Source organism: Phyllostomus hastatus, unplaced genomic scaffold (assembly GCF_019186645.2).
Source record: "Phyllostomus hastatus isolate PE091 unplaced genomic scaffold, TTU_PhHast_1.1 phas_scaffold_28, whole genome shotgun sequence".
Lineage (NCBI taxonomy): Eukaryota > Metazoa > Chordata > Mammalia > Chiroptera > Phyllostomidae > Phyllostomus > Phyllostomus hastatus.
In genome coordinates this window covers 13,530,648-13,555,193 of record NW_025334022.1, presented here as the reverse complement: position 1 = coordinate 13,555,193, position 24,546 = coordinate 13,530,648, and the positions used below count along the sequence as shown (strand labels likewise).

The following is a 24,546-nucleotide window of genomic DNA, read 5'->3' as shown; positions in this document are numbered from 1 at the left end:
GAACAATGTGGAAAGGGTGCCCCTCCAGTTATATATCATCTTGTATCCTAATATTTGCAGAAAATACCCAAAGATGGGCAGAGAGGGGAAATGCACGTGCTTAAAGTACTTGGGTGGCTTAAGCCCATTCCTGTCACAAAGTTGGCACTGGTGCAGCTACCCCTGGTGGAGACTATAATCATCTGGCTGAGTCTTCCCTTCAGTTTTCCCACATCCCCTGTAATTCTGAAATGATGTAAAATCTTTGGTGGCCTTCGATCCCACATACACAAAGTAAAAAAGTGGGATTGCAAAAAAGATTTTGGATATTTAGCACTGCTGGACATTGTCCAAAGTCCTCCCTACTGCTTTCTTTAGTGGAGTATTGAGCAGGTCAAATGGCTCTGGCCTGGAATGCCCACTCTACACCATACTAGCTGGGAGATATGGGGTACTCTATTCACTCCTCTGAGCCTATTTCCTCATCTGTACATTAGGGAGAAATGAAGGTGTCAACCTCACTGAGATGTTAGGATGACATAATGAGATAACATATGTAACAGGCTGAACAGCGAACACGTGCTCAGTGATAGCAGTTGTTGTTATCCAGCTATAGGCCTCTGTCATTCCAGCTTGCTCTTCTGGTAAACAGAGGCCTGCTCCCTGCTGGCCCTTTTTTCATAAGTGAGGTCTGGAACTAGAGTGTGGGGACTGAATCCTTTAGGGTGTCACACACATCTGGCCTCCTGTTTACAGGAGTTGTAAATCTTTGAGGTTATGCTAAACTGAAATAGCTGACAAGAATTCTGACCTCCACAGAGAAACCTCCCATGTGGGAAAAGAGCAAGCCTGAGGAGAAAATTTTTAAAAAGTCAAGGGAAAGAGAAAAAAATTAACTCTTTCCTCTGGAATGAGGGCAAACCAAGAAGGACATGATTTCATATGGCAAACTTTCAATTTGATTCATTCCCTTGTTCTTCAAGTTGGACTGGTTTTCCAAGTTTCCACCCTCCACTCCCAATCTGTGAGGAGCTTCATCATCTAGCTCTCTGCTCTCTCATTTAGTGTAGGGGGCCCTGAGCCTCTTCGCAGAGAGGTGGCTGACACACTTGTGGTCTGAGTGTTTACACAGGCCAAAGGGCCCCAGCAGTAAAACTCAGCCCTGTTCTGGAAGCACACTCTCTCCTGGAAGTAAATAATTGTTTTGTGACTCCAGCATGGCATTCTGTTTTATTCCTGTGTGTGCATTAGGGCTCAGGGAGGCTGTAAGGAGGGCTTCCTGAAACTTCACTCTGGAAAAGACCAAGTTGTATTACAATTAGTTTGTGTTCATGACCGATTTCCTGCCATCTAGTGGAACACAGTTTAGTCTCCCAGACAGCCACAGACCTGCCTGTACCAGGGACTGAGCCACTTAATGGAGTAAGGGTGGACTGGGAACATTATCTAGCTCATCAGCTCCTTCCTAAAGCTTCTGCTGATTAGAAGGACCAGAAATTTTTCCAAAGGACTTTGCTTTCTTTTTCTTTTCCCTCCAAACCAGAGCAAACTATGCAGGATGTGAAACTATTCTCATTTCCCCTTGGCTTTTGATCCCTATTTACATTGGCATGGCAATAGTAACCTAGCAATGACAACCAGGTGGCAAAAGGCTGGTGCTCTGTGAGCTCGTGGGAGCTTGAGGAATTATTTCCTTCTGAGGACTGTGAACAGGCATATCACCAGTGGAAAGACTCTTACTCAGGCTCAATTTTTTCCTCCTACCTGGGGCAACTGTCCAACCTCAGAATTTGGTAATCAGCAGCTCACCAAGACTCATGTATTGCATCAAGGAAATGGGTCATTTGTAGTCCAGATTGGTAGGATTGATGGATAGTCAAGAAGTTATTTTTTTTTAAATGGAGGCTTAGTTCTACCAGTACCACTCTAACCCACCCCAGGAGCTCCCCCTTCATGTACCTGAGGTGTTGAGGTTTCCCAAAATAGTTCTATTGCTTCATAAGGTAGAATTTTCCCCATTAAATATCCACCTGGCTCTCCACCCATAGAATGCCATGTCCTCAGGAAAAGACCACGTTGAAAGGGGGAAAGGGTGGTAAGGTCTTGAGTGAGAAATCAATATGTCATCTTGATATTGTCTTATTTACTCTAGGTTCAGGCTACAACCCAGATGAAAGCTACAATGAAGTATATGCTGAAGAGGCCCCACAGGTCCCTGCCCTAAACTACCGAGGTAATACTCACTGCTTCTCAGGCTCAGGAAGGGTCTTTTCTGGCCTAAGGCCCAGGCCCTTCCTGAAGCATCTTTATCCAGTTTAGCTTATATCTGCCAAAACTGAAGCTCAGGGAATCAGGGGCTGTGATTTCCAATCATGAACTTGGTTACTCACTTGCTGTTTGACCTCACCTCTCTAGCACTAAGCTTGCCTATCTATTACTAACCATTAAGTACTGACTGAGTGCCTTCTGTATGTCTAATCTTGTGCAAGGTAAGCAGTGGATTATACAAAAATGTGTGTTCCCCCAAGGAGCTTACATTCTGCTAGGGGAAGAATTATTGAGTGGGCAATAAAATTAGCACATGTAGAGTGAGTAAGTGTGAAACTATGTGGTAGCAGTAAATGCAATAGGAGTTAAGAAAAACTAGTCAGGTTTGATTCCCAGCCAGGGTACATGCCTTGGTTGCAGGCCACAGCCCCCAGCAACCGCACATTGATGTTTCGTTCTCTCTCTCTCTCTCTCTTTCTCCCTCCCTTCCCTCTCTAAAAAAATAAAATAATAAAAAAATAAATCTTTTAGAAAAAAAAGAAAAACTAGTCAGGGAAAAGATCATAAAAGATGACATTTTAGAATAAGACTTGAATTTTGGGTAGAGTCTGAAAACTAGAAAGGGGAAGGAAGGGCATTCAGAAAAGCAAATGGCCACAGATATAGAGGTAAGAAGAAACCTCTTAGAGAAAGGAGCTTACTGGAGGAGACAGGATGTTCAGAAAGTAGTAGAAGATAAAGTTGAATATAAAGCATGAGATGAAACTAGGGAAGGCTCCATGATCTACCAACTCTTCTAAGGAGGGGCAGGAGGAGTGTCCGTGAAGAAGGCTGAATAGCTATCCCTGTACTACAAGGAAAGTTAGACCAGGTAATATGTAACATCCCTTATATTTCTAAGATTCTTGTTTTTATGCATTGCAAGCCATACAGAAGACTTTAGCTGTTGTACTATGAGTTATAAGGAGCCATCATATGTGTTTGCTCAGAGGGGTGATATTTGAGACTATTAACCTCGTTATTGTGTATGTTATTGTGTACAGAAAGTAGGGGTTCAGGATGGGTAGAGCCTAGGTAAGGGAGACTCTCCAGGAATCAGTAACAAATAGTGGCAAAGAAATGGAGGGTAAGAATGAACTCCAAAGACTTTTCAAAGATATGGCAAGTCCTGACTGGTGTGGCTTAGTTGGTCAGGCAACATCCCACAGGGTGAGAGGTGACTGGTTTGATTCCCAGTTAGGACACATGCCTGGGTTGTAGGTTTGGTCTCTGGTTGGGGTACATGAGAGAGATAACACATTGATGTTTCTCTCACATCTATATTTCTCTCCCTTTCTTTCTCCCTCCCTTCCCCTTTTCCTAAAAATAAATAAATAAAATCTTTTAAAAAATAGATGGCAGGACTTGGTACAGATTTGATGTACCAGAGGCTAAGAAACAATGATGTCTGAAAGCATCCAGTCTGAATACCTGGGAGAACTCTATGGCCCTGCTCAGAAGGATAAGGTTAAAAAAGAAAACTGCTTTGGTGAAGATGCACTATAGGCATAGGAAGAAGAAAGATGGAGCTTTGTGAGCCATCAGCTTAGATGGATGAGCTGCCTGAAGGAGCAGAAGACCAAGGTCAGAGCATTAGAAGGCATCTACAGATGTCAGTAGGAGAAGAAGAGCCAACAAGAGAAAAAGAGATAGTTAATGGTCAGCCATGTAAGAGGAGATAAAAATAGTATCTATTATATAACAGAAGCCATGGGAGAAGAGGGTTTTAAGGAAGGGGAAGTGGTAAGAGATCCACTGTATCAAATATTGCAGAAACAATTTGAGGATGCTGAAAACATTATATTTGGCAAGAAGGTAAGTGGTAAACCATGAGAAAAGAGGTTCAATCAAAAAATGATAAGAACTTTGGGCTCCTATATGCTCCTTTTTTATCTTCTACCTATGTTCTTCTCACTGCCAAATGTTCCACACCTACTGCCTCTCAGTCTCAGCACCCAGTAATTCCTAAACTTCCTACAGTATGCTTCCACAAATCACCATGCTTAAACAACATGCCTTGAAGATCACAATTCTATCCCAAAGCCCAAATCATATGGCCTTTTCTTGCGCTTCAATCTCCAAAGTTTCTCAGCAGTGAGCACACTCTTTCTTGTCAACCCTCCTTCCTTGGGTTCAAAGACATTTCACTATTCTGGTTACAGCTGAAGCCAAGAAAGGAGACGGGCTCTCTACTGGTGACAAAAGAGAGAATCATGCATGGATCTGAACTTTGGGTGACCCTGACTTGTCTCCTTGACTCCTGGACTACACCTCCAGTTGCTGCTGGACACTTCCATTTGGAGATGTCTAAAACCGAATTTGTTTATCTTCCCTGAAAACGGCTCCAATAGATGACCTTCCTACTTTTGATAATGGTGCCATCATTTTCTTAAAATTATCTCAATCACTCTGACTGAGTGGTTTAGTTGGTTGGAGTGTCATCCCTCATACCAAAAGGTTTCAGGTTAAATCTTCAATTAGGGCACATACCTAGGTTGCAGGCTTGATCCCTGTTCAGGGCACATAAGGTAGGAAGCCAATCAATGTTTCTCTCTTACATCAATGTCTGTCTGTCAGTCTATCTATTATCTATCTATCTATCTATCTATCTATCTATCTATCTATCTATCTATCTATTATCTATCATCTATCTATCATTTCTCTCTCATCTCCCTGCAGTTTTCTAAACTCAGTAAAAATATTCTCAGGTTAATATTTTTAAAAATACCTCAATGGCACCTTAAGTAGCCCCCATCACCTTTAATAGCCCACTTTTCCTCATCATCTCTCACTAGTCATTCATCAAAAGATGTCATTTCTTTATTGATCCATGGATTAAAACTTCTATTATCTCACACATGGATAATGACAATTGCCTCTTAACTGAATTCTCTGATTCATGATTTTCCTCTCTTCAGGGCCACTGTGATCATTTCTTCCAGAATTAGTCTCAGTCAAGCTGCCCAGCAACTCATGAAATTTATGTTTTGGCCAGCTTAGCAGAACTCGACTCTGTTACCTGACTAAATTAGCCCACCCTGAGCTTTCCCTCATCCATTCATTTTTTTACTCATTTATTCAATGAATATTCATTGAGTACCTACTATGTACTCTTGGACTCTTCAGATGGTACTCTTCTGAAATAAATATTTATTATCTGGAGCACTAATTTTGCATTCACTATATATTGCCCTTTTGGTTTACTTTTTATTACATTCAGCAAAATGTTTACCTATTTAACAGAAACAGCCATGTATGATACCCCACTCAAAGCTATGTAAAAAGTTAATGCTCAAAACATGTTTACTGGATGGTTGGCATTCTTGGATTAGAAGCCACATTGTAGGAAACTGTAAATAGGATAAGTGGATAGGAAGAAGCAGCAGATGCAGAATGTACTTTCAAGAGGTCTAGTGATTCTGTGATTAATATTAACCTGATCCACTGGTTATTTTAAAACCTGTATAAAGCCTTATAGAAAAATATAAGCCATATACCAACCTTTGGGTTTGGGGTCAAGTGCCTTCTGGATCTGCACATAAAACTAATTGGGTGAAGTTATCAGTGTTGCAAGGGGAGAGGGGCCTGGGAAAGTACAACCTGAAGTCCCAACCTCTTTTGTAAGGTCTTTGTGACCTCATAATCCCAGCTTCAGACTTTTTGTAATTAGGAGATGGTGTCTTGAGGTGTTGCTGCGTGAAGTGGGATGCTCAAACCCAGAAACTGATTTAGGGAATATCATTCCCAGGGCTAGATGTAGTTTACACACACAATTTCATTTGATTCTCAAAACAGCCATATGGAACTGATTTATTATCCCCATTTTACAGACCAGGAAACTAAGCTCAGGAAAGTTAAATTTAGAGAGTTGCAGAGCTTAGAGGTGATGAGCAGGAATTTAAACCTAGGTCTGTCTGACTCCAAAGTCATGCTCATTCTATCTCTTGTATTAAAAATGTAACCTAGTGTTTTTAAAAAAGAAGAGTTAACCAGTAAAAAACAAATCATTATTTGCCCATGTAGCTTGATGCCATTTTCATTCATCTTGAATGTACTTTCATTTCCTCTCTTGATTCTTAGCTTGGAGTCAGAAACCCTTGTCTGAGGTTTGTCATCAGTCCTCTGGACTGCCACTTTCCCTGAGGATTGTTTTAGCCCTGAGCAAGCTGGTAATTTTGCCAGGGTTATCTGAAGATAATCACAGAGAAGACCCTTTTAACCCTGTTGTAAGTAGTTTGTTTCCTTTATAATCTCTGAAAAGTGACAGGTGAATAGCTGCACAGATCAGAGGTCGTGGGCCTGAGTTCAAGTCCCAACTCTTCCACCTTCTAACTCTTTTATCCCAAATACTTTTATGTGTCAGTCGCTGTGCCATGTATTTTATGTTATTTCATTTAAGTAAATTGCATGCTTGTCGTGATATGGGAAGATCTCTAAAACTCATTAAGTTTATTTTAAAAAGCATTGGTGGGAACTGTGGGCATAATATGCTATTCAAATATTTTAAAAGAGGGAAATATAAGATTATAACAATATTTGCATTATTTGCTTTATATGCATAAACTATTAACAGTGGTTCTTTATGGTGAGGCCAAGTGGCACTATGTGTCAGACCAGGGGTGGGAGGGAGACTTTACTGTGTAACAGTTTATACATTGTGGATTTTGAATCATGTGCCTATATTACCTATTCAAAAGTGTAAATGTATGCTTCAAAATAGCAATCTAACATGCTACAGTGGTAGATATTGTGGTTAGAAAAAATATGTGTTTAGAGCCAGACAAAGCTTGGGTTCAAATCTCTGCCCATTACTTGCTGAGGGACCGACCATAAGCAAGTTAGTTCCTCACCTACAAGATAGGGACACACCTGCCTACTACACAGGGCTGTTGGGAGAACTATTTGAGGTGATGAATGTGAAAATAAAAATATAAATCATGGTACCCAGCACACAGTAGCCACTCAGTAATGATTAGCACATTTCCTGCCAGACATTTTCACCATGAAGCATTTAGCCATGTTCTGAGTTTCAGTTTTCCATCATCATTCTTAGGGTACAGTTGTTAAGCCAGTTATAAATCTTTATAACTGTATTGTCATCTCTCCTGTATTTCTGCATCTCATCCACATCAAGGGCATGAAGGCATTGTCACAGGCCTCACTTATTTCCACGTAGCGTACTCACAAGTTTTCCTTGCTCTACCAGTCTGGTGACCTTACCCAAAGAGGAAATGAGATCATTCTTGAATGACTTGTTCTTGAGGACACCTGAATATCAGCACATCTCTTTCTAACTGGTCATAAGCATGTGTTTAATTATTGTAGAATACTGATATATGTACTGTCAGTCTCACCAGGCTATAGTGCCCAGAGGCTGCCTTCTTTTGCCTTCTGGGGATCTAATATACAGCATGGTGACTATATGTAATGATACTATATGTATGGTGCTGGGGGTACTAGAGATATCAGAAGGAATTTATATATATATATATATTTATATATATATATTTATATATATATTTATATATATATTTATATATATATTTATATATATTTATATATATATTTATATATATATTTATATATATTTATATATATTTATATATATATTTATATATATAAATTAGTGTGTGTGTATATATATAAATTAGTGTGTATATATATATATACAAATTAGTGTGTGTGTGTGTGTGTGTGTGTATATATATATATATATATATATACTGTGCTGTATACCTGAAACTAATATAAAACTAGAGTAAATGTCTAGTTTGTAACTGAAAAAAAATCACGTTGTATAACTTAAATATATACAGTTTTATTTGTCAATTATACCTCAATAAATCTGGGGGGTAAGATAAGGTTTTTGTTCTTTTCCAGCTTTCCAACATGTTTTCTTTATACCAGGATTCCTCTGGACCAACAAATTTGAACTTATTTACAATAGCTAGGCCCTCTCTCACTGTCTCATTATTTATCCTTATCTCTACATTTCCTTTTACTGTGTTTGCTTGTTCTATGTATTCCAATCTGATGTGTATTTTCCTTGACAGAATGTGGGAGAGAAACAGGATGTGAGTGATTGTTGAGGTCCCAGACTCCCATATAAAGTCTTTATGATACATGTTGTGATCACATAATGAACAGCTGTGCAACTGTAGTGCTTGAGACTTTGTGTAATTTGAAGATGGTGTCTCCAGATGGCAGTCTTGTGTTACAGCCACAGGCTCAAAATGAATGCTGAAAGCTACAAACAACTGTGTTGGTTTTTGAAGGATAGTTTTCTCACTGTCACCTGTCTTCATTCTTCCACTGCCCACAAGCAGAAGTTCCAGCATTTCTCTCTTCCTTTAACTTCTGATGTGTTTTTTTTAAAGCCTCCTTGTTTTTGTCCCTTAGGATTTAGGGATTGAATGAGCTCACATGGGGTGAGACTACCTGACCTCAGACTAACAGGTCTGTGTCATCCTGTGTATGTATCCTTGGACAGATAGCCCCTTGCTTGTTTATAAGTGTCCCTTTAAAATCTGCACCTGTTGAACCCACATTTATATTGTGTAGCCAATGATGCCATTTTATGATGCTTTTATGATTTAATGACCGTATTACCTTCAGTATTGAACCGGGATTGGACTTTCATTCTTAAGCAGTCTTCTTTGATATTGAATTCCCTTCCTCTCTCTAACCTCCATCTTCGTATCATTTAAAAATTATTTTAAATTTACCTACTGTGATTTTCACTCTTTTTTGTGCAGAGTTCTATGAGTTCTGACAAATGCATAATCATATAACCATCACCACAGTACCAAACAGCTCTATCACATCAAGAACTTGCCCATGCCTTTTTGAGGTTGTCTAGGACTCTGTCCCTGAAATCTGGAAACCATCAATTTGTCCCTATATTTTTGCCTCATCCAGAATGTTGTATAAAAGGAATCCTACAATATGCATCTTTTTGAGTTTGGCCTGTTTCACTTCACGAGCTGCATAGGAGATTCATCCATGTTAGTGCATGTATCAACACTTCCTTCTTTTGTGTGAATAAACAACAGTTAGTTTAACCATTCACCCAGAGAGGACAGAGGACATTTGAATTGGTGCCTGCTTTTGCAATTGTGAATAGAGATACTTTAAACATTTGTATACAGGATTTTGTATGAACACAGGTTTTCATTTCACTTGGGTAAATACCTAACGTAGGATGGTAGGGTTGCATGGCAAGTGTATGTTTACCTTTACAAGAAACTAACAAAATATTTTCCAAAGTGGTTGTCTCATATTGTATCTCCCCAGGAATGTATAAGAATTCCAGTTTCTCTCCATCCTCACCAGCACTTGGTTTTGCCAATTGTTTTAAAGTTTAAACATGTTAATGGGTACATAATGGTATCTTGTTGTAGTTTTAATTTACATTTCTCCAGAGACTTATGAAACTGAACACGTTTTTATGTGTTTATTTGCCATTAGTATATCCTCTTCAATGATATGCCTGTTCATGTCTTTTGTCCATGTTCTAACTGAATTATTTGCTTTTTACTGTTAAGTTTTGAGAGTTCTTTATATATTCTAAATACTAGTCCTTAGTTGGATGTGTGGTTTGCAAATATTTTGTCCCAGTTTGTAGTTGGTCTTTAATCTATTAACAGTGCTTTTCAAAGAAAAAAAGTTTTTAATTTTGACAAGTTTCAGTGTATTGATTTTTTAACTTAATTGTGCTTTTGGTGTCATGTCTATGACCTGTTAGCTCTAGATCCCAGAGATTTTTTCCTATTTTTTCTAAAAGTTTTATAATTTTACTTTTTACATTTAAATTTATGTATATTTTGAATTAATTTTCATGTAAGGTGTTAAGACTTAGGTTGAGATTCGTTTCCTCTCCTCCTCTTCCCTTTCCTCTCTTTCCCCTTCCCCTTATCTCTTCTCCCTCCTCCTCCTTCTTCTTCTGGCTCTTTTTCTTTTTTAACTATGGAAGTTCAATTGCTCCAGCAACATTTGTTCGAATAGCTATCTTTCTTCCATTGAACTGCTTTTGCATCTTTGTCAAAAAATCATTTCATCATAATTGTATGGGTCTATTTCTGGGCTCTCTTTTCTGTTCCATTTATCTATGTGTCTGTCCTTTCACCAACACACTGTTTCAATTACTGTACTTCTAACTTACTTTTCTTCTATTGCTACAGCCCCCCGATGGTGTTATACATTAAACATTCAAGATGGAGAAGCCACATGCTACTCACCAAGGGGAGGAAATTATCACAGTACCCTGGGCACTCGTTGTGATCTCTCCTGTGACCGGGGCTTTCGACTGATAGGACGAAGGTCGGTGCAATGCCTGCCAAGCCGCCGCTGGTCTGGAACTGCCTACTGCAGGCGTAAGTGGTGTGTGTGCAGATGCTGATACATGTATATGAGAGAGGCCAGCCAGCCACTGAGGATATATGCCTGGAGGTGTTACTATGCCTTCTGTCAAATGCAAATTGAGAATTTTCCACAGGAACCCAAAATACCATTTCCCTGTCCTAACATTCTAGCTCTTTTCATCTCCCTATAGTTATTGTCCAAGTAATAAGGGCATTTAAGCAGCAAACAGTCCTTCTGGCTTGGGGACTGAGGAGTGTTTATAAGACTTGGGTTTGGGCCCTGATGTATACCTGGGCCTTCTTCTGAAACACTCAAGGAAGTATGGTCTCAGACTCTTTCCAACTTGTGGCAAACTGTAATACTTCCTGGCCTAGAGCCTTATAAGGCCTTGGCAGTGAAGCTATGAGACATCTGTTATTCTTCATTTTCTTCATATTCTTCAGAATGTCACAAAGAATCCTTAGGCTAGAATGTGGGGATGCTAATGCACACATTCCAAATCATGTCTGCCTCAGCTCCCAAATCCCTGTCTCTTATTCAAGACCTACAACCTATGTCTTTTTATTAGCTGAGCTTTGCCTGTCCATATGTCTATCTCTGAATGCCATTTGTAGGACATCCATGTGTGCAGGGCCCTGTATTGGTTTCTTCAGAAACTTACTCAATCCCAGATTGAGCCTATCCCAGACTAATGGGATAGAAACACAAATGTGTGAATGTGAATGCTCTGTGATCACACACACAGTGCTAAGCCTTCAGAGAGAAATTCGGTTGGTTAAAACAGATGTTGTGGGGGAGAGGAGAAGCTTGATAGCCAGAAATAAGGAAGCTGCCACACTCCTCTAGAGAATTAATTTGTTTTAGGAACTAGACTCCATTGTTTCCAAAAAAAAATTGAATTGGCCTCACAACATTAAATAGTATAACTCTATAAATGAATATAAAACCAGTTAAAAGAATGGAGATGTACACATTTCCAGGTACCTAAAATGAGTTAATTACTGTTTTTGAATAATGAATCTGGCTTTGCCCTTCCTCATAAGAGACAAAAAAGCAAATACTTTGGATGTGTCATTTTAACTGTTATATAATACTAAGAAAACAAATTCACCTGAAAAGACAAACGTTTCTTCTTGGCACTGATTTCAAGGATGTTATTTTTTTGCAAAAAGGAAACCAGAAAACATAAAATGCAATAATCTTCAAGCCTGTTTTGACCTTGAAGAAAAATGAACATAGCTTATAGAATCTTTATGCAAAGCTCCACTAATTGAACTTACGCAGGGTTAGAACTTAGAAAATGTAAAGGAATGTACGGCTTGCCCACTTCTTTCAAGTATCAGATATTTCAAACTAGAATTTGGCAAGCACAGGCTCACAATCAACTCATTAGCAGTCTCTGCTTCTGACACATATATTATCTAAAGCACATGGATTCTTCTTTAATCAAATACCACAAAGTTGGCTCTCCAGACACTGGCCTGACTCATATTCTTATCCGGATAGAGGGCCAGCCTACTTTCACATGTAACTGAGCCTCAGCTGAGGAATGCCTGTGACAATACCAAAATAATACTCAAAAAGGAGCTCTGAATTTGTTCAAGGATATCTAACACTTGAGGAACAAGAGATGAAAACTATTAGCAGCTAAGGCCCTAAATGCATCCAGAGGTTTGTATGCATCATCCCTTTTAATCTGCACAACAGTTCTATGATATATCCACATTTTTTTTTATTTTTTAAAGATTTTATTTATTTAGTTTTAGAGAGGGAAGGGAGGGAGAAAGAGAGAGAGAGAAACATCAATGTGCGGTTGCTGGGGGTCATGGCCTGCAACCCAGGCATGTGCCCTGACTGGGAATCGAACCTGTGACACTGTGGTTCGCAGCCCGCGCTCAATTCACTGAGCTACTCCATCCAGGGTGATATATCCACATTTTAGTGGTGAAAATACTGAGCCTCTGAGAGATGACGTAACTTACTCAAGTCAGAGAGCTTGCAGGAAGTGGAGCTGGGATCTAAACTCAAGTGGGATTATCAAGTCCATACACAAGTCATTTACCTCTTTGAGAACTCCTCTCCCCAGTACTACTGTACCTTATTATAAAAATAAGAAGGCAATTAGGAAAGACAGGCAATTAGGCACAAAAATGTAAGGGAATTTTAGGGTAGGGTTTTTGTATTTTATGTTATCTCTGATATGGTTCTTCCCATGCTAGATGACCCACCATCACCTCTAGGTAGTCCCACAAGCCACTGAGCTTGCAACTTGGTCTTTTCTTAGAGATGAGATGCCACACATTGCCATTCATTACGAGTGGCACCTACACCTGCACAAATGGGGTGCTTCTTGACTCCTGCTGTGACTACAGCTGTTCCAGTGGCTACCACCTGGAAGGTGACCGCAGCAGAATCTGCATGGAAGATGGGCAATGGAGTGGAGGCGAGCCTGTATGTGTAGGTAAATGTTGGTCACTCCCAGATGTCCTGCTGCAAAGAGTCACTCTGATGTTGTGTTCACAGAGGATATGGAATCCTTACTGCAGAAGGCATTCTTGTTTGTTATGAGAGGGGCACTCTGGGCACATGCTTAAAGAAATTATCACTTCCCCAAGAGCTGGGCTTTCTTGAGCATCTTGAATAGAGAGTGTATCTTTTACTTACCCACTGGTGTAGTATTGGATCTATGGGTTCCCTACAGGAAAGGCAGGGGGCCCATGAGTCAGCACTTGATTTCTGACCTTGGCAGACATAGATCCCCCCAAGATCCGTTGTCCCCACTCACGTGAGAAGATGGCAGAGCCAGAGAAACTGACTGCTCGAGTATTCTGGAACCCACCTTTGGTGAAAGATTCTGCTGATGGTACCATCACCAGGTGAGTAATGGATACCCTTTATGCTTCCCAGCAGCTTCTCCAGACTCTCATGCTGAGGCTACAGTGATGATGTGCCCCAGACCCTGATCCTAAGGATGTCTTTCCTCAGTGGTTCTCTTACTCTGTTCCATGTAGGGTGACACTTCGGGGCCCTGAGCCTGGCTCTCACTTTCCCGAAGGAGAGCATGTGATTCGTTATACTGCCTATGACCGAGCCTACAACCGCGCTAGCTGCAAGTTCATTGTGAAAGTACAAGGTCAGAAAGAACCCTTCCATTTCCACATTGTTCATTATTCATGCTCTGCCCTGACCTGCTAGATGCTACCACAACCCTCTTCTCTCTATACCTGAAACAAAAACCTCCTTTAGATTGGGCGAGAGAAAAAAACAAATTCACTATAAAGCAGGTGTCCCCAACCCCTGGGCCATGGAGCCAGGAGTTAGGAGCCAGGCCACACAGCAGGAGGTGAGCAGTGGGCAAGTAAGCAAAGCTTCATCTGTATTTACAACTGCTCTCCATTGACCACCTTATTGCCTGAGCTCCACCTCCTATCAGATCAGTGGTAGCATTAGATTCTCATAGGAGTGCAAACCCTACTTTGAACTGCACATGGGAGAGACCTGGGTTGCACACTCCTCATGAGAATATAATGCCTGATGATCTGAGGTGAAACTGAGGCAGTGATGTTAGCACTGGGGAGTGGCTGCAAACACAGATTATCAGTAGCAGAGATGTTTGAGAGCACAGAGACCATAATAAATCAATTGCTTGCAGACTCATATCGAAACCCTATCAGTGAGTGGCAAGTGACAATTAAGCTGCATCTGGTGTCAGGCTTTATAGTGGCAAATGAGTTGATGTACTTTAATTGTATAGCTGCATCTGGTGGCAGGCTTTAATTCAGAATCCAACACTTACTTTCAGTCTACACATGGCCTGCCCATTATTTTATTTACCACTCTCACCCGTGCTTTTTTCCTGCACAATGCACTTGTCTCAGTCACAGTTTTGGTAAGCCTACATAAGGGCCAAAATGAGTAAAAGATAAATGTCACTGAAGAGCTTCTTTGAAAAGGGGGAAAGACCCAATGATGACACAGCAGAAGACTCTAAGACTGTCAACAAAAAAAGGTGCATTTAAGAGAAAATACCTAGAGTCTTACTTAAATTACAGGCTTATTGCAACAGGTGATTCACATTCTCCAAGACTGCTTTATGTAATATGTGGTGACCAGCTATCCAGCAAAGCCATGAAACCTTCAAAACTGCTTTGCCATGTAGAGACCAAGCACCCTACTTTAAAACACAAGTCTTTGGAGTTTTTCAAAAGAAAAAAATATGAACATGAAGAACAGAAGCAATTATTGAAGGCCACCACTTCATCAAATGTGTCTGCACTGAGAGCATCACCCTTAGTGGCTAACCACATTGCTAAAGCTGAAGAGCCCTTTACTGTTGGTGAAAAGTTGAATCTCCCCACTGCTAAGGACATTTGTTGTGAACTTTTAGGAGAAGCTTCAGTTCAAAAGGTGGCACATGTTCCTCTTTCGGCCAGCACCATAATTAGATGAATTGATGAAATAGCAGAGAATATTGAGGTACAGTTGTTACAGAGGATGAATGACTCACTGTGGTATGAAATCCAGGTTGATGAGTCTACCACTGTTGACGAGGCAACAATGCTCATTTTGGTGTGATATATTTTTCAGGAGGATGTACATGAGGATACGTTATGTGCAGTTTTGTTGTCAGCCAACACCACAGCTACAGAACTATTCAAGTCTTTGAATTATTACATATCAGGAAAACTGAATTGTTCATTTTGTGTCAGTATATGCATGGACAGAGTGACTGCCGTGACTGGACAACTTTCTGATTTCATTACTCGAGCCAAAGAGGATGCTTCTGAATGTGAGTGTACGCACTGTGTCATCCATAGAAGAATGCTGATTAGCCAAAAAATGTCACCTGAACTTAACAACGTTTTGCAGGATGTGATTAAAATTACCAACCACATTAAAGTACATGCCCTTAACTTATGTCTGTTTGCACAGCTCTGTGAGAAGATGGACACAGAGCACACACATCCTCTCTTATACACAGAAGTGAGATGGCTTTCTAAAGGCAGATCACTGGCTAGAATTTTTGAGTTATGGGAGCTGCTCCAGAGCTTTTTTTTAGAAAAACAGTCACCACTGGCAGCACATTTCAGTGACAGAATGGATCATAAAACTTGTTTATTTGTGTGACATGTTCAACCTGCTCAACAAACTCAATCTGTGACTTCTGGGAAGAACAACTGTGTTCAAGTTGGCAGATAAAGTGGCTACATTCAAAGTCAAACTGGAATTATGGGGGCAATGAGTGAACATTAGGATTTTTGACATGTTTCAAAAGTTAGCAGAGATTTTGAAAGAGACTGAGCCAGGGCCTTCTTTCTCCCAGCTGGTCCACAATCACCTATCTCAGCTTTCAAAAAGCTTGAGCATTGCTTCCCAACCACAAAAGACCCCCACATTGGGAAGAAATGGATCTGTGACCCAACTGTGAATAAGCCAGGGGAATCAACTTTGTCCATGCTAGAAGAGGATGAACTGCTTGAGACTGCAAATGATGGTGGTCTTAAAAGTATTTTTGAGACAACTTGAAATCTCCATGTGGTTTGGATTAAAGTCAAGACAGAATATCCTGGGATTGCTACAAAAGCACTGAAAAGCCTGCTTCCATTCCCAAGGTCCTATCTTTGTGAAGCAGGGTTTTCTGCAGTGACAGCAACCAAAATGAGATTACAGGGTAGTCTGGAGACAAGCAACACACTTCAGGTGTCTCTGTCTCACATCACCCCCAAATGGGACCGTCTAGTTGCAGGAAAACAAGCTCAGGGCTCCTACTGATCCTGCATTATGGTGAGTTGTATAATTATTTCATTATATATTATAATGTAATAATAGTAGAAATAAAGTGCACAATAAATGTAATTCACTTGAGTCATCCCCAAACCATCCCCTGCCTGCCCTCCTCACCACCCGTTCATGGAAAAATTGTCTTTCATGAAACTGTTCCCTGGTGCAAAAAAGTTTGGGGTCTGCTGCTATACAGGGTTAAGTGGTCATTCAGGAAGCCTGCATGACATTGAGCACACACGTGTTTTAGAAACCCTGACTCCGCAACAGGGTTTTCTCACTCTCCTACATCTAGATAAAACTCACCAAGATGTATCTACTTGTTTTCTTGGCCTTCAAATGATGGGATCTAATCAGCCTTTATTCTCAGTTTTTCGCCCCTGCTGAAATTGGTGGCATTCCCTGCTTGATTCTTCCTTTTTGTTTAGTGTTATGCTGTTTTCTTTCACTTTTTTCATTACAAATATAATTCATATTCATTCTTGAACACAGGAAATATAGAAATATACAAGGAAAAATCTATTATCCCATCTTCCACAGATAATTGCTGTCAATCTTTTGGTATTTTCTTTCCTTCTTTTTTTAAATTATATTTTATTGGTTATGCTGTTACAGTTGTCTCAGTGGAATTGGAAAGTCAAAAGGCAGTTCCATTTTTACTATAACCAGTATTTTAAATTGCGAAGCTGATAAATTGCTTTTCTTCATTTTGTTTAGTTCTTTTTTCTGGAGTTCTGTGCCATGTTTCTTTGTCTTCTCCTTTTGGCAGCCTCCCTGTGTTTGTTTCTATGTATTAGGCAGAGCTGCTACATCACTTGGGCTTGGTAAAGTGGTCTAATATAGTAGGTGTCCTGTAGAGTCCAGTGGCACAGCCTTCTCTTTTGCCTGAGCTGGGTACTCAAGATGCACCCACTGTGTGGGCTGTGCACACTTTCCTGTTGTAGATGAGCCTTGATTGCTTTTGGCACGTTCAAGGTCAGCTATCACCTATGTTCTGTCCGAGGTCACACAACATAAACTACATAGAAATCTGCAGATGGCTGCTATTTGTGTTGGGTTTAGAGGTGCTCAGAAGAGGCCAAGCTGTGAACCAAGGGTGGCTGCTGCTAATGCCAGGCCTGCAACAATTTAGCAAGAGGTATGGGGCTCAGTGAAGCCAGATGCTGCTTGTTTGAGAGAATTTAGGAAAATCTGAAGCATGGGCCAATGCAAGCCATTCATAGGTAAAAACCCCTGGAAACAGCTTGGATGGGCCAAAAAATTGGGCGGGCAGGGCCTCAGGTAATCACCAGGGTGAGGCACACAGTATGAGCCAGGTTGATGGAGTCTCAGATATGGTACCCACCTGGTGGCTCTGTGGCTCTGTGGGTAGAGGGCTCTGAAAAGAAACAATGGCCTCTGCCACACTTCTGTTCCTCCTGTTTGGGAGAAAGCTGTCCTCCTACTCCCACCCTGTTTCCAGACAATTCAGTTCATCCATATATGTCTCTGATACCTTTCAATCTGCTACCCCCACACTGGAGCTCAGAGGAAGTGATTTTAAGTAAGTCTGTGCTTGAGCCCTTTAAGAGGAACTGCCTGAGACTCTAGAAGTTTCTGTTGTCCACAGTCTCAATACTTGCTGGGTTTTACAGCCAAAAGTTATAGAGACTTATCTTTGGCACTAAAATCCTGGGCTGGGATCCTAGTATGGGGCTGGTACCCCTTGCTCCTGATTTATCCCTCCTTATTTTTATCCATTACACATGGGTGTGGGACCAGCCTGTTCCACATCTCCGCCCCTCTGGTCTGTCTCAATGTGGTTTCTTCTTTATTCCATAGTTGGTTTCTTCTTCAGTTCCGTAGTTGTAGGACTTCCATTCAGCTCGATTTCTGGTGGTTCTGAATGATGGTTGTTTTATAATTTAGTTGTAATTTTGATGTGGTTGTGCAAGGAGGTGAGCCTTGTTTACCTATGCTGACATCTTGACCAGAAGTCCTGGTATTTTCTTTCCAGTCTTTTCATAAACTTTTAAAAAAACATATCGTTGACTCATAATATATATCCATTATCAATCAGATCACCTTTTTAAACTTTTTATTATAACACAATTTCCTATGTTCTTTACAGGCCTTTCAGTAATATTTTTTACTGATTAATAAAGACATTTTTATTAATACTGGCTCTGAAAATATAGGTATTAGTACCCCTATACTAAAACTTTCTTAGTATCAATAATATATGGTATAAGAAGAAGCCTTCAATGCTCAGGTAAGGCTGTGTGGTAGTTTTCTACAGTTACTGTTCATTTCCTGAACAGTACTTGGAGCTGGAGACACATACTGGACCAGAAATTCGAAGGGGGATCCCAAACACTAGGAATTTAGTTTAAAAAAATTGTGTGGTCTTTCTAATGCAATACACCTATGGAGATGTTTTTTCCACTGTTGAAAGAGTCTTCAAAAAAATTTCACTGAAGCCAAATGCAACCTCTCACAACAATGCCAGCTGGTGCACTGCAGATGGGTTTCCAGAACATTCACCCAGTGGGGGAGCCTGGACTACAAGGGACTGCTTGCCAGAAGATAATTCCAGGGTTTCTTTCCCCCCCCCATACAAGCTCACACTCTAGTAGGAAAAGTGGATGAGCATGCAGACCATGAACAGCATGTGCAATGAAGGAGCAGCTACTTCAGCTCAGGTGGTCTGGCCGGGCCTCTGAAGAGGGGTCATGACACTGAGACCCAAACAGAATCTCAGAGAAGTACGTGGTGGAGGAGGGACAGGAGGGTGGTGAGGGGCAGGCACCTCAGCACTGTTATTTTAGGGGACTCACTCCCCTCTCCCTGCACCCAGAGGCTTGGAGGCTGCAGGCCCCACAGCACACCTGCAGGGCCAAGTCACATGAGGAGTTCTCTGAAGTTGAACACTCCCTCACCAAGCAGTCCTTCCAGGCCCAACATGAACAGAACATTCTTTCCTGCTGCTCCAGCACTGGAAGGTCCTCAATGTCAACACAGTCCAGGAACCAAAGAGCATCTTTGTAGCATGGTTCCTGATCATCTAGTAGTATTTACTGGACAAGTGGTAGAAACAGCTGTTCACTGATGTCACACCTAGGAGGTTGTTGAGCATCTCTTTGACATCCTTGATTGTTTCCTTTGTAACTTGTAGGTCCCTGATGTTTAATTTTAGGGCTCCAATTGCAGTTTTACACAGGATCACCACCTCATTGCTACTTTTCACTTTCTCATGGGTCTTCTCCAGAAAAGAGCCACATTAGGATCTGTCATGTGTCTGACCACATGAAGGATGATCTTTACCAGGGACAATGGGTTTACCCTATGTTCAAATTCACTAATGAAGTTTTCATAAAGCTTAATGAGACCAACTCCTTGGGCAAAGCATGGTTCCTGCACAACATCAAGCATCTGAAGTTTCAGCTGATGCCACAACTTCATGTAGAGTTCCTCCAGATGGTACCACATGGAGGCCTGGCCGGGCCGGAGCTCTGGCTCTGCTGTAGAAAGCCAGCTGCATCCTTCATGATGGCAAAAGAACACAGAATTACAGCAACACTGAGAAGTCAGCACTGCAGGAATGGCAGCCAGAAGCGCTCACTCTCCAGGATTATTTTTAATGATAGCATAATAATGTACTTCTAAAAATATAATTTGCTTAACACTTCTTCCACTGGTGGATATTTAAGTCTCCTCCTATTTTTTAATGTTAAAAGTAATTTTATAAGGTGGTCATCTTTATGTAGGGTGTACACAAAGTCTGAAAATAAAAATGGCAAAATTTATTTCACAGATAAATGAAGTCTTTTGATGACAGTATGTATACTCACTTGTGCTTCCAGATTTTGTGAACATCTTTGTCTACATTTCAGATTTAATTCCTTAGTAAAAGAACATTCCGGCTGTGTTCCTGGCCATTGGAAACATGAAGAAGTCAGTCATTCTGATCATTCTAGGTCTCCTGATCTAGGAAACCCAGCATTGGCACCCTCTTAACCTTTTATTTCTCCTAAATGAGATGCCATAGCCCCTAACTTGAATTCCTCCTTAACAGTGAGACGGTGCCCAACTCTGAAACCACCACAGCATGGCTACCTCACCTGCACCTCAGGGGGAAACAACTACGGTGCCACCTGTGAATACCACTGTGATGGAGGTTATGAGAGGCAAGGGACCCCCTCCCGTGTCTGCCAGTCTAGCCGCCAGTGGTCAGGATCACCACCCATTTGTACTTGTGAGTAAAATTAGGGAATGGGGAGAGTAGACATATTGATCAGAGTAATTTGGAGGATCTCTCAATTTATATGACACATGAGTTCAATAGTTATGTGTATGATGTGGGAATGGGGAGGTGTTTTAGATGAGTTTATTTTACGGGCCAGTGTTCTCCTTCAGAATATGCCTACTCCAAGACAAAGGGTTTTAAATCTCTAAGTATTTTTTCAGGATTTTTCTCAAAAAAAAGGGAGAAACAACCAAAAAGGGTTAATCTGAAAGATTGGAATTCCTCAAGATGTTTTTACCCATGCTGGGGTGAAGGAGGAGTCCATAATCTAAATGGCAATCTGCTTCTGCCCTAGCTATGAAGATTAATGTCAATGTCAACTCGGCTGCAGGTCTTCTCGATCAGTTCTATGAGAAACAACGCCTCCTCATCATTTCGGCTCCTGATCCCTCCAATCAATATTACAAAATGCAGGTCTCTATGCTGCAGGTGAGACTCGCTCTACTAATTAGTTCTTGACTGCTTTATATACTCCCTAACCTCACCCCATTATTTCCTTATCTCTTCCAAATCAAATAGTTGCTCTTTCTGCAGCACAAACCCTACTTCAAACTCCTTGTGGACAGGATTTGATCAGTTTAACTCTACACAAATTTAGTACTTTTTAAAAATTGCTATGTTTTCACTAAAAAGACAGTAAGGGCACTGGAATTGTGGGTGTGACTTGAAGGGTGCTTGGTGAAGAGTAGAAAGGGATGTGGCAGAGCACTGTAGAGAGACTTATAAAACAGGTATGATCAAATGTAAATATTGGCATTAAATTATGTTTATGTTTTCAAGGAATAATGACATTAACAAATACTTAGGTGAGTACCATATAGATACCAAGTATATAAGGATGTACTTTACACATATTCATTTAATTCTCAAAACAACACTTAACAGGTAGGTACTATTACTATCCCCATTTTAAAGGTAAGGAAACTGAGGCATACAGAGGTTAAAGATTCGCCCAAATCACTGGCTTGTAAGTGACTAATCGAGAACTGAACCCAGAGAGTCTGACTTCAGGATCTGTACTCTTAGCCACCACACATAGCAGAAGAGAAGAAAAAGTATAGTGATATTTCAAAGTAAAATTAGGGAGTTGTACAATGATTTTTTATAGCAGGAAAAGAGAGCAGATTTATTAAGTGACAGTACACTCCACAGAACATGGGAGTAGGCCAACTCCAAACACAGATTGACCTCAGGGGCAGGAGGGATTCTAGTTTTTTTTTTTTGTTTTTTTTTTTTTACATTTCACTTTTTTGTTGACAATCTTTTTTTATTGAGATGTAATTGACATATAACATTATATTCTTGTCAGATGTACAACATAAGTCAATATTTGTATACATTGTGAAATAAATACCGCAATAAATCTACTTAACATTCATAACCATACTTTTTCTTATGATGAGAACTTTTAAGATCTACCCTCTTACTACTTGTAAATGTGCAATACAGTAGTGTTAGCTATAGTAGCCATACTGTATGTTCCATTCCATGACTTATTTTATAACTAGAAGTTTGTACCTTTTCACCACCTTGATCCATCTCACTCACCCTGCATTCCCTGTTTGTGGCAACTACTAACTGTTCTCTGTGCCTCTGAATTTGGTTGAAAGTTTTTTTAAAACGTTTTTTAATTGACATTCGAATACAGTTGTCTCCATTTTCCCACCACCACTTTCCCCTGCTCTACCCATGCCCACCTCCCACCCTCAATCCCACTCTTCCCTTGTATCCGTCCATGGGTCCCCCATTCATGTTAATTTACATCACTTTCCCTTCTTTCCCATGTTATTTCCCTCTCATCTCCCCTCTGGTTACTGTCAGTTTGTTGTCTATTTCAATGTCTCTGGCTATATTTTGCTTGCCAGTTTTTGTTGTTGTTGTTAATTATGTTCCACTTAGAGGTGAGATCATATGATATTTGTCTTTCACCACATGGCTTAGTTCACTTAGCATAATACTTTCCAGTTCCATCTATGTTGTTGTGAAGGGTAGAAGCTCCTTCTTTCTCTCTGCTGTGTAGATTTCCATTGTGTAAATGTACCATAGTTTCCTGGTCCACTCATTTACTGATGGGCACCTAGATAGTTTCCAGCACTTGGCTATTGTAAATTGTGCTGCTAAGAACATTGGGGTGCACAGGTTCTTTTGAATTAGTGTTTCAGGATTCTTAGGGTATAAATCCAGCAGCAGAATTGCTGGGTCAAAAGGCAATTCCATTTTTAGTTTCTTGAGGAAATTCCATGTTTTCCCCAGAGGCTGCACCAGTTTGCTTTCCCACCAACAGTGTACTAGGGTTCCCTTTTCTCCACAGCCCCACCAGCACTTATTGTTTGTTGATTTGTTTATGATGGCCATTCTGACCAGCGTGAAATGGTATCTCATTGTGATTTTAATTTGCATCTCTCTGATGGCTAGTGATGCTGAGCATCTTTTAATATGTGTCTGGGCCCTCTGTATGTCCTCCTTGGAGAAGTGCCTGTTCAAGTATTTTGCTCAATTTTTAATTATTTATTTATTTATTTATTTAGTCTTCCTGGAGTGGAGTCATGTGAGTTCTTTATATATTTTGGAGATCAAACATTTGTCCAAGTTATCATTGGCAAATATTTTTTTCCCATATGGTTGGTTCTCTTTTCATTTTAATGCTGTTTTCTTTAGCCATGAAGAAGCTTTTTATTTTGATGAGGTCCCATTTGTTTTTTTTTCTTTTATGTCCCTTGCTCTAGGGGACATATCAGTGAAGACGTTGCTGTGTGGAATATCTGCGATTTTCCTGCTGATGTTTTCCTCTAGGACTTTTATGGTGGCATGACTTATATTAAGTCTTCTATCCATCTTGAGTTTATTTTTGTGTATGGTTGAAGTTGGCGATCAAACTTCATTTTTTTTGCATGCATCTGTCCAGCTCTTCCAACACCATTTGTTGAATGAGCTATTTTTAGACCATTTTATCATTCTTCCCCTTTTGTCGAATATTAACTGACCATAGAGACTTGGGTTTATTTCTGGGCTCTCTATTCTGCTCCATTGGTCTATGCATCTGTATTTATGGCAGTACCACACTGTTTTGATTACCGTGGACTTGTAATATATTTTGGTGTCAGGTATGGTAATCCCACTAACTTTGTTCTTCTTTCTAAAAATTGCTACAGCTGTTCAGGGTCATTTATCATTCCAAATAAATTTTTGAAGTCTTTGTTCTATATCTGTGAAATATGTCATTGGTAATTTAATAGGGATTGCACTGAATGTATAAATTGCTTTAGATAGTATAGACATTTTGGTAATGTTAATTCTTCCAATCCATGACTATGGGACATGCTTCCATTTATTTGTGTCTTCCTTAATTTCTTTCTTCAGTGTTATGTGGTTTTCTGAGTATAGGTCTTTTACCTCTTTGGTTAGGTTTATTCCAAGGCATTTTATTTATCTTGTTGCTTTGGCAAATGAGATTCTTACCCTGATTTCTGTTTCTGGTGTTTCATTGTTGGTGTACAAAAATGCCTTCTATTTCTGAATATTAAATTTGTATCCCGCTGTTTTGCCAAATTCGCTTATTAGACTGAGTAGTTTTTTAGTAGAGTCTGTAGGATTTTGTATGTACACTATCATGTCATCTGGGAACAATGACAGTTTTACTTCCTCCTTTCTAATTTGGTTGCCTTTTATTTCTTCTTCTTGTCTGATCACTGTGGCTAGGACTTCTAATACAATGCTGAATAGAAGTGGTGAGAGTAGACATCCTTGTTCCTGATCTTAGTGGGAAAGATTTTCGGTTTTGCCCATTGAGTATGATGTTGTTTGTAGGTCTCTCATATATGGCCTTTATTATG

At 40.2% G+C, this 24,546-nt stretch overlaps 1 protein-coding gene across 1 annotated transcript in view; it reads left to right on the top strand.

The window, feature by feature from the left end:
- SRPX2 (sushi repeat containing protein X-linked 2) overlaps positions 1-24,546 on the top strand; it is a 48,989-nt gene that overhangs the window by 4,481 nt on the left and 19,962 nt on the right. Inside the window, exons 3-9 of the mRNA XM_045817578.1 lie at positions 2,132-2,212; positions 10,467-10,658; positions 12,932-13,108; positions 13,397-13,523; positions 13,659-13,780; positions 20,483-20,662; positions 21,009-21,142. Coding sequence (XP_045673534.1) covers positions 2,132-2,212; positions 10,467-10,658; positions 12,932-13,108; positions 13,397-13,523; positions 13,659-13,780; positions 20,483-20,662; positions 21,009-21,142 — 1,013 coding nt within the window. The remainder of the gene's footprint in view (positions 1-2,131; positions 2,213-10,466; positions 10,659-12,931; positions 13,109-13,396; positions 13,524-13,658; positions 13,781-20,482; positions 20,663-21,008; positions 21,143-24,546) is intronic.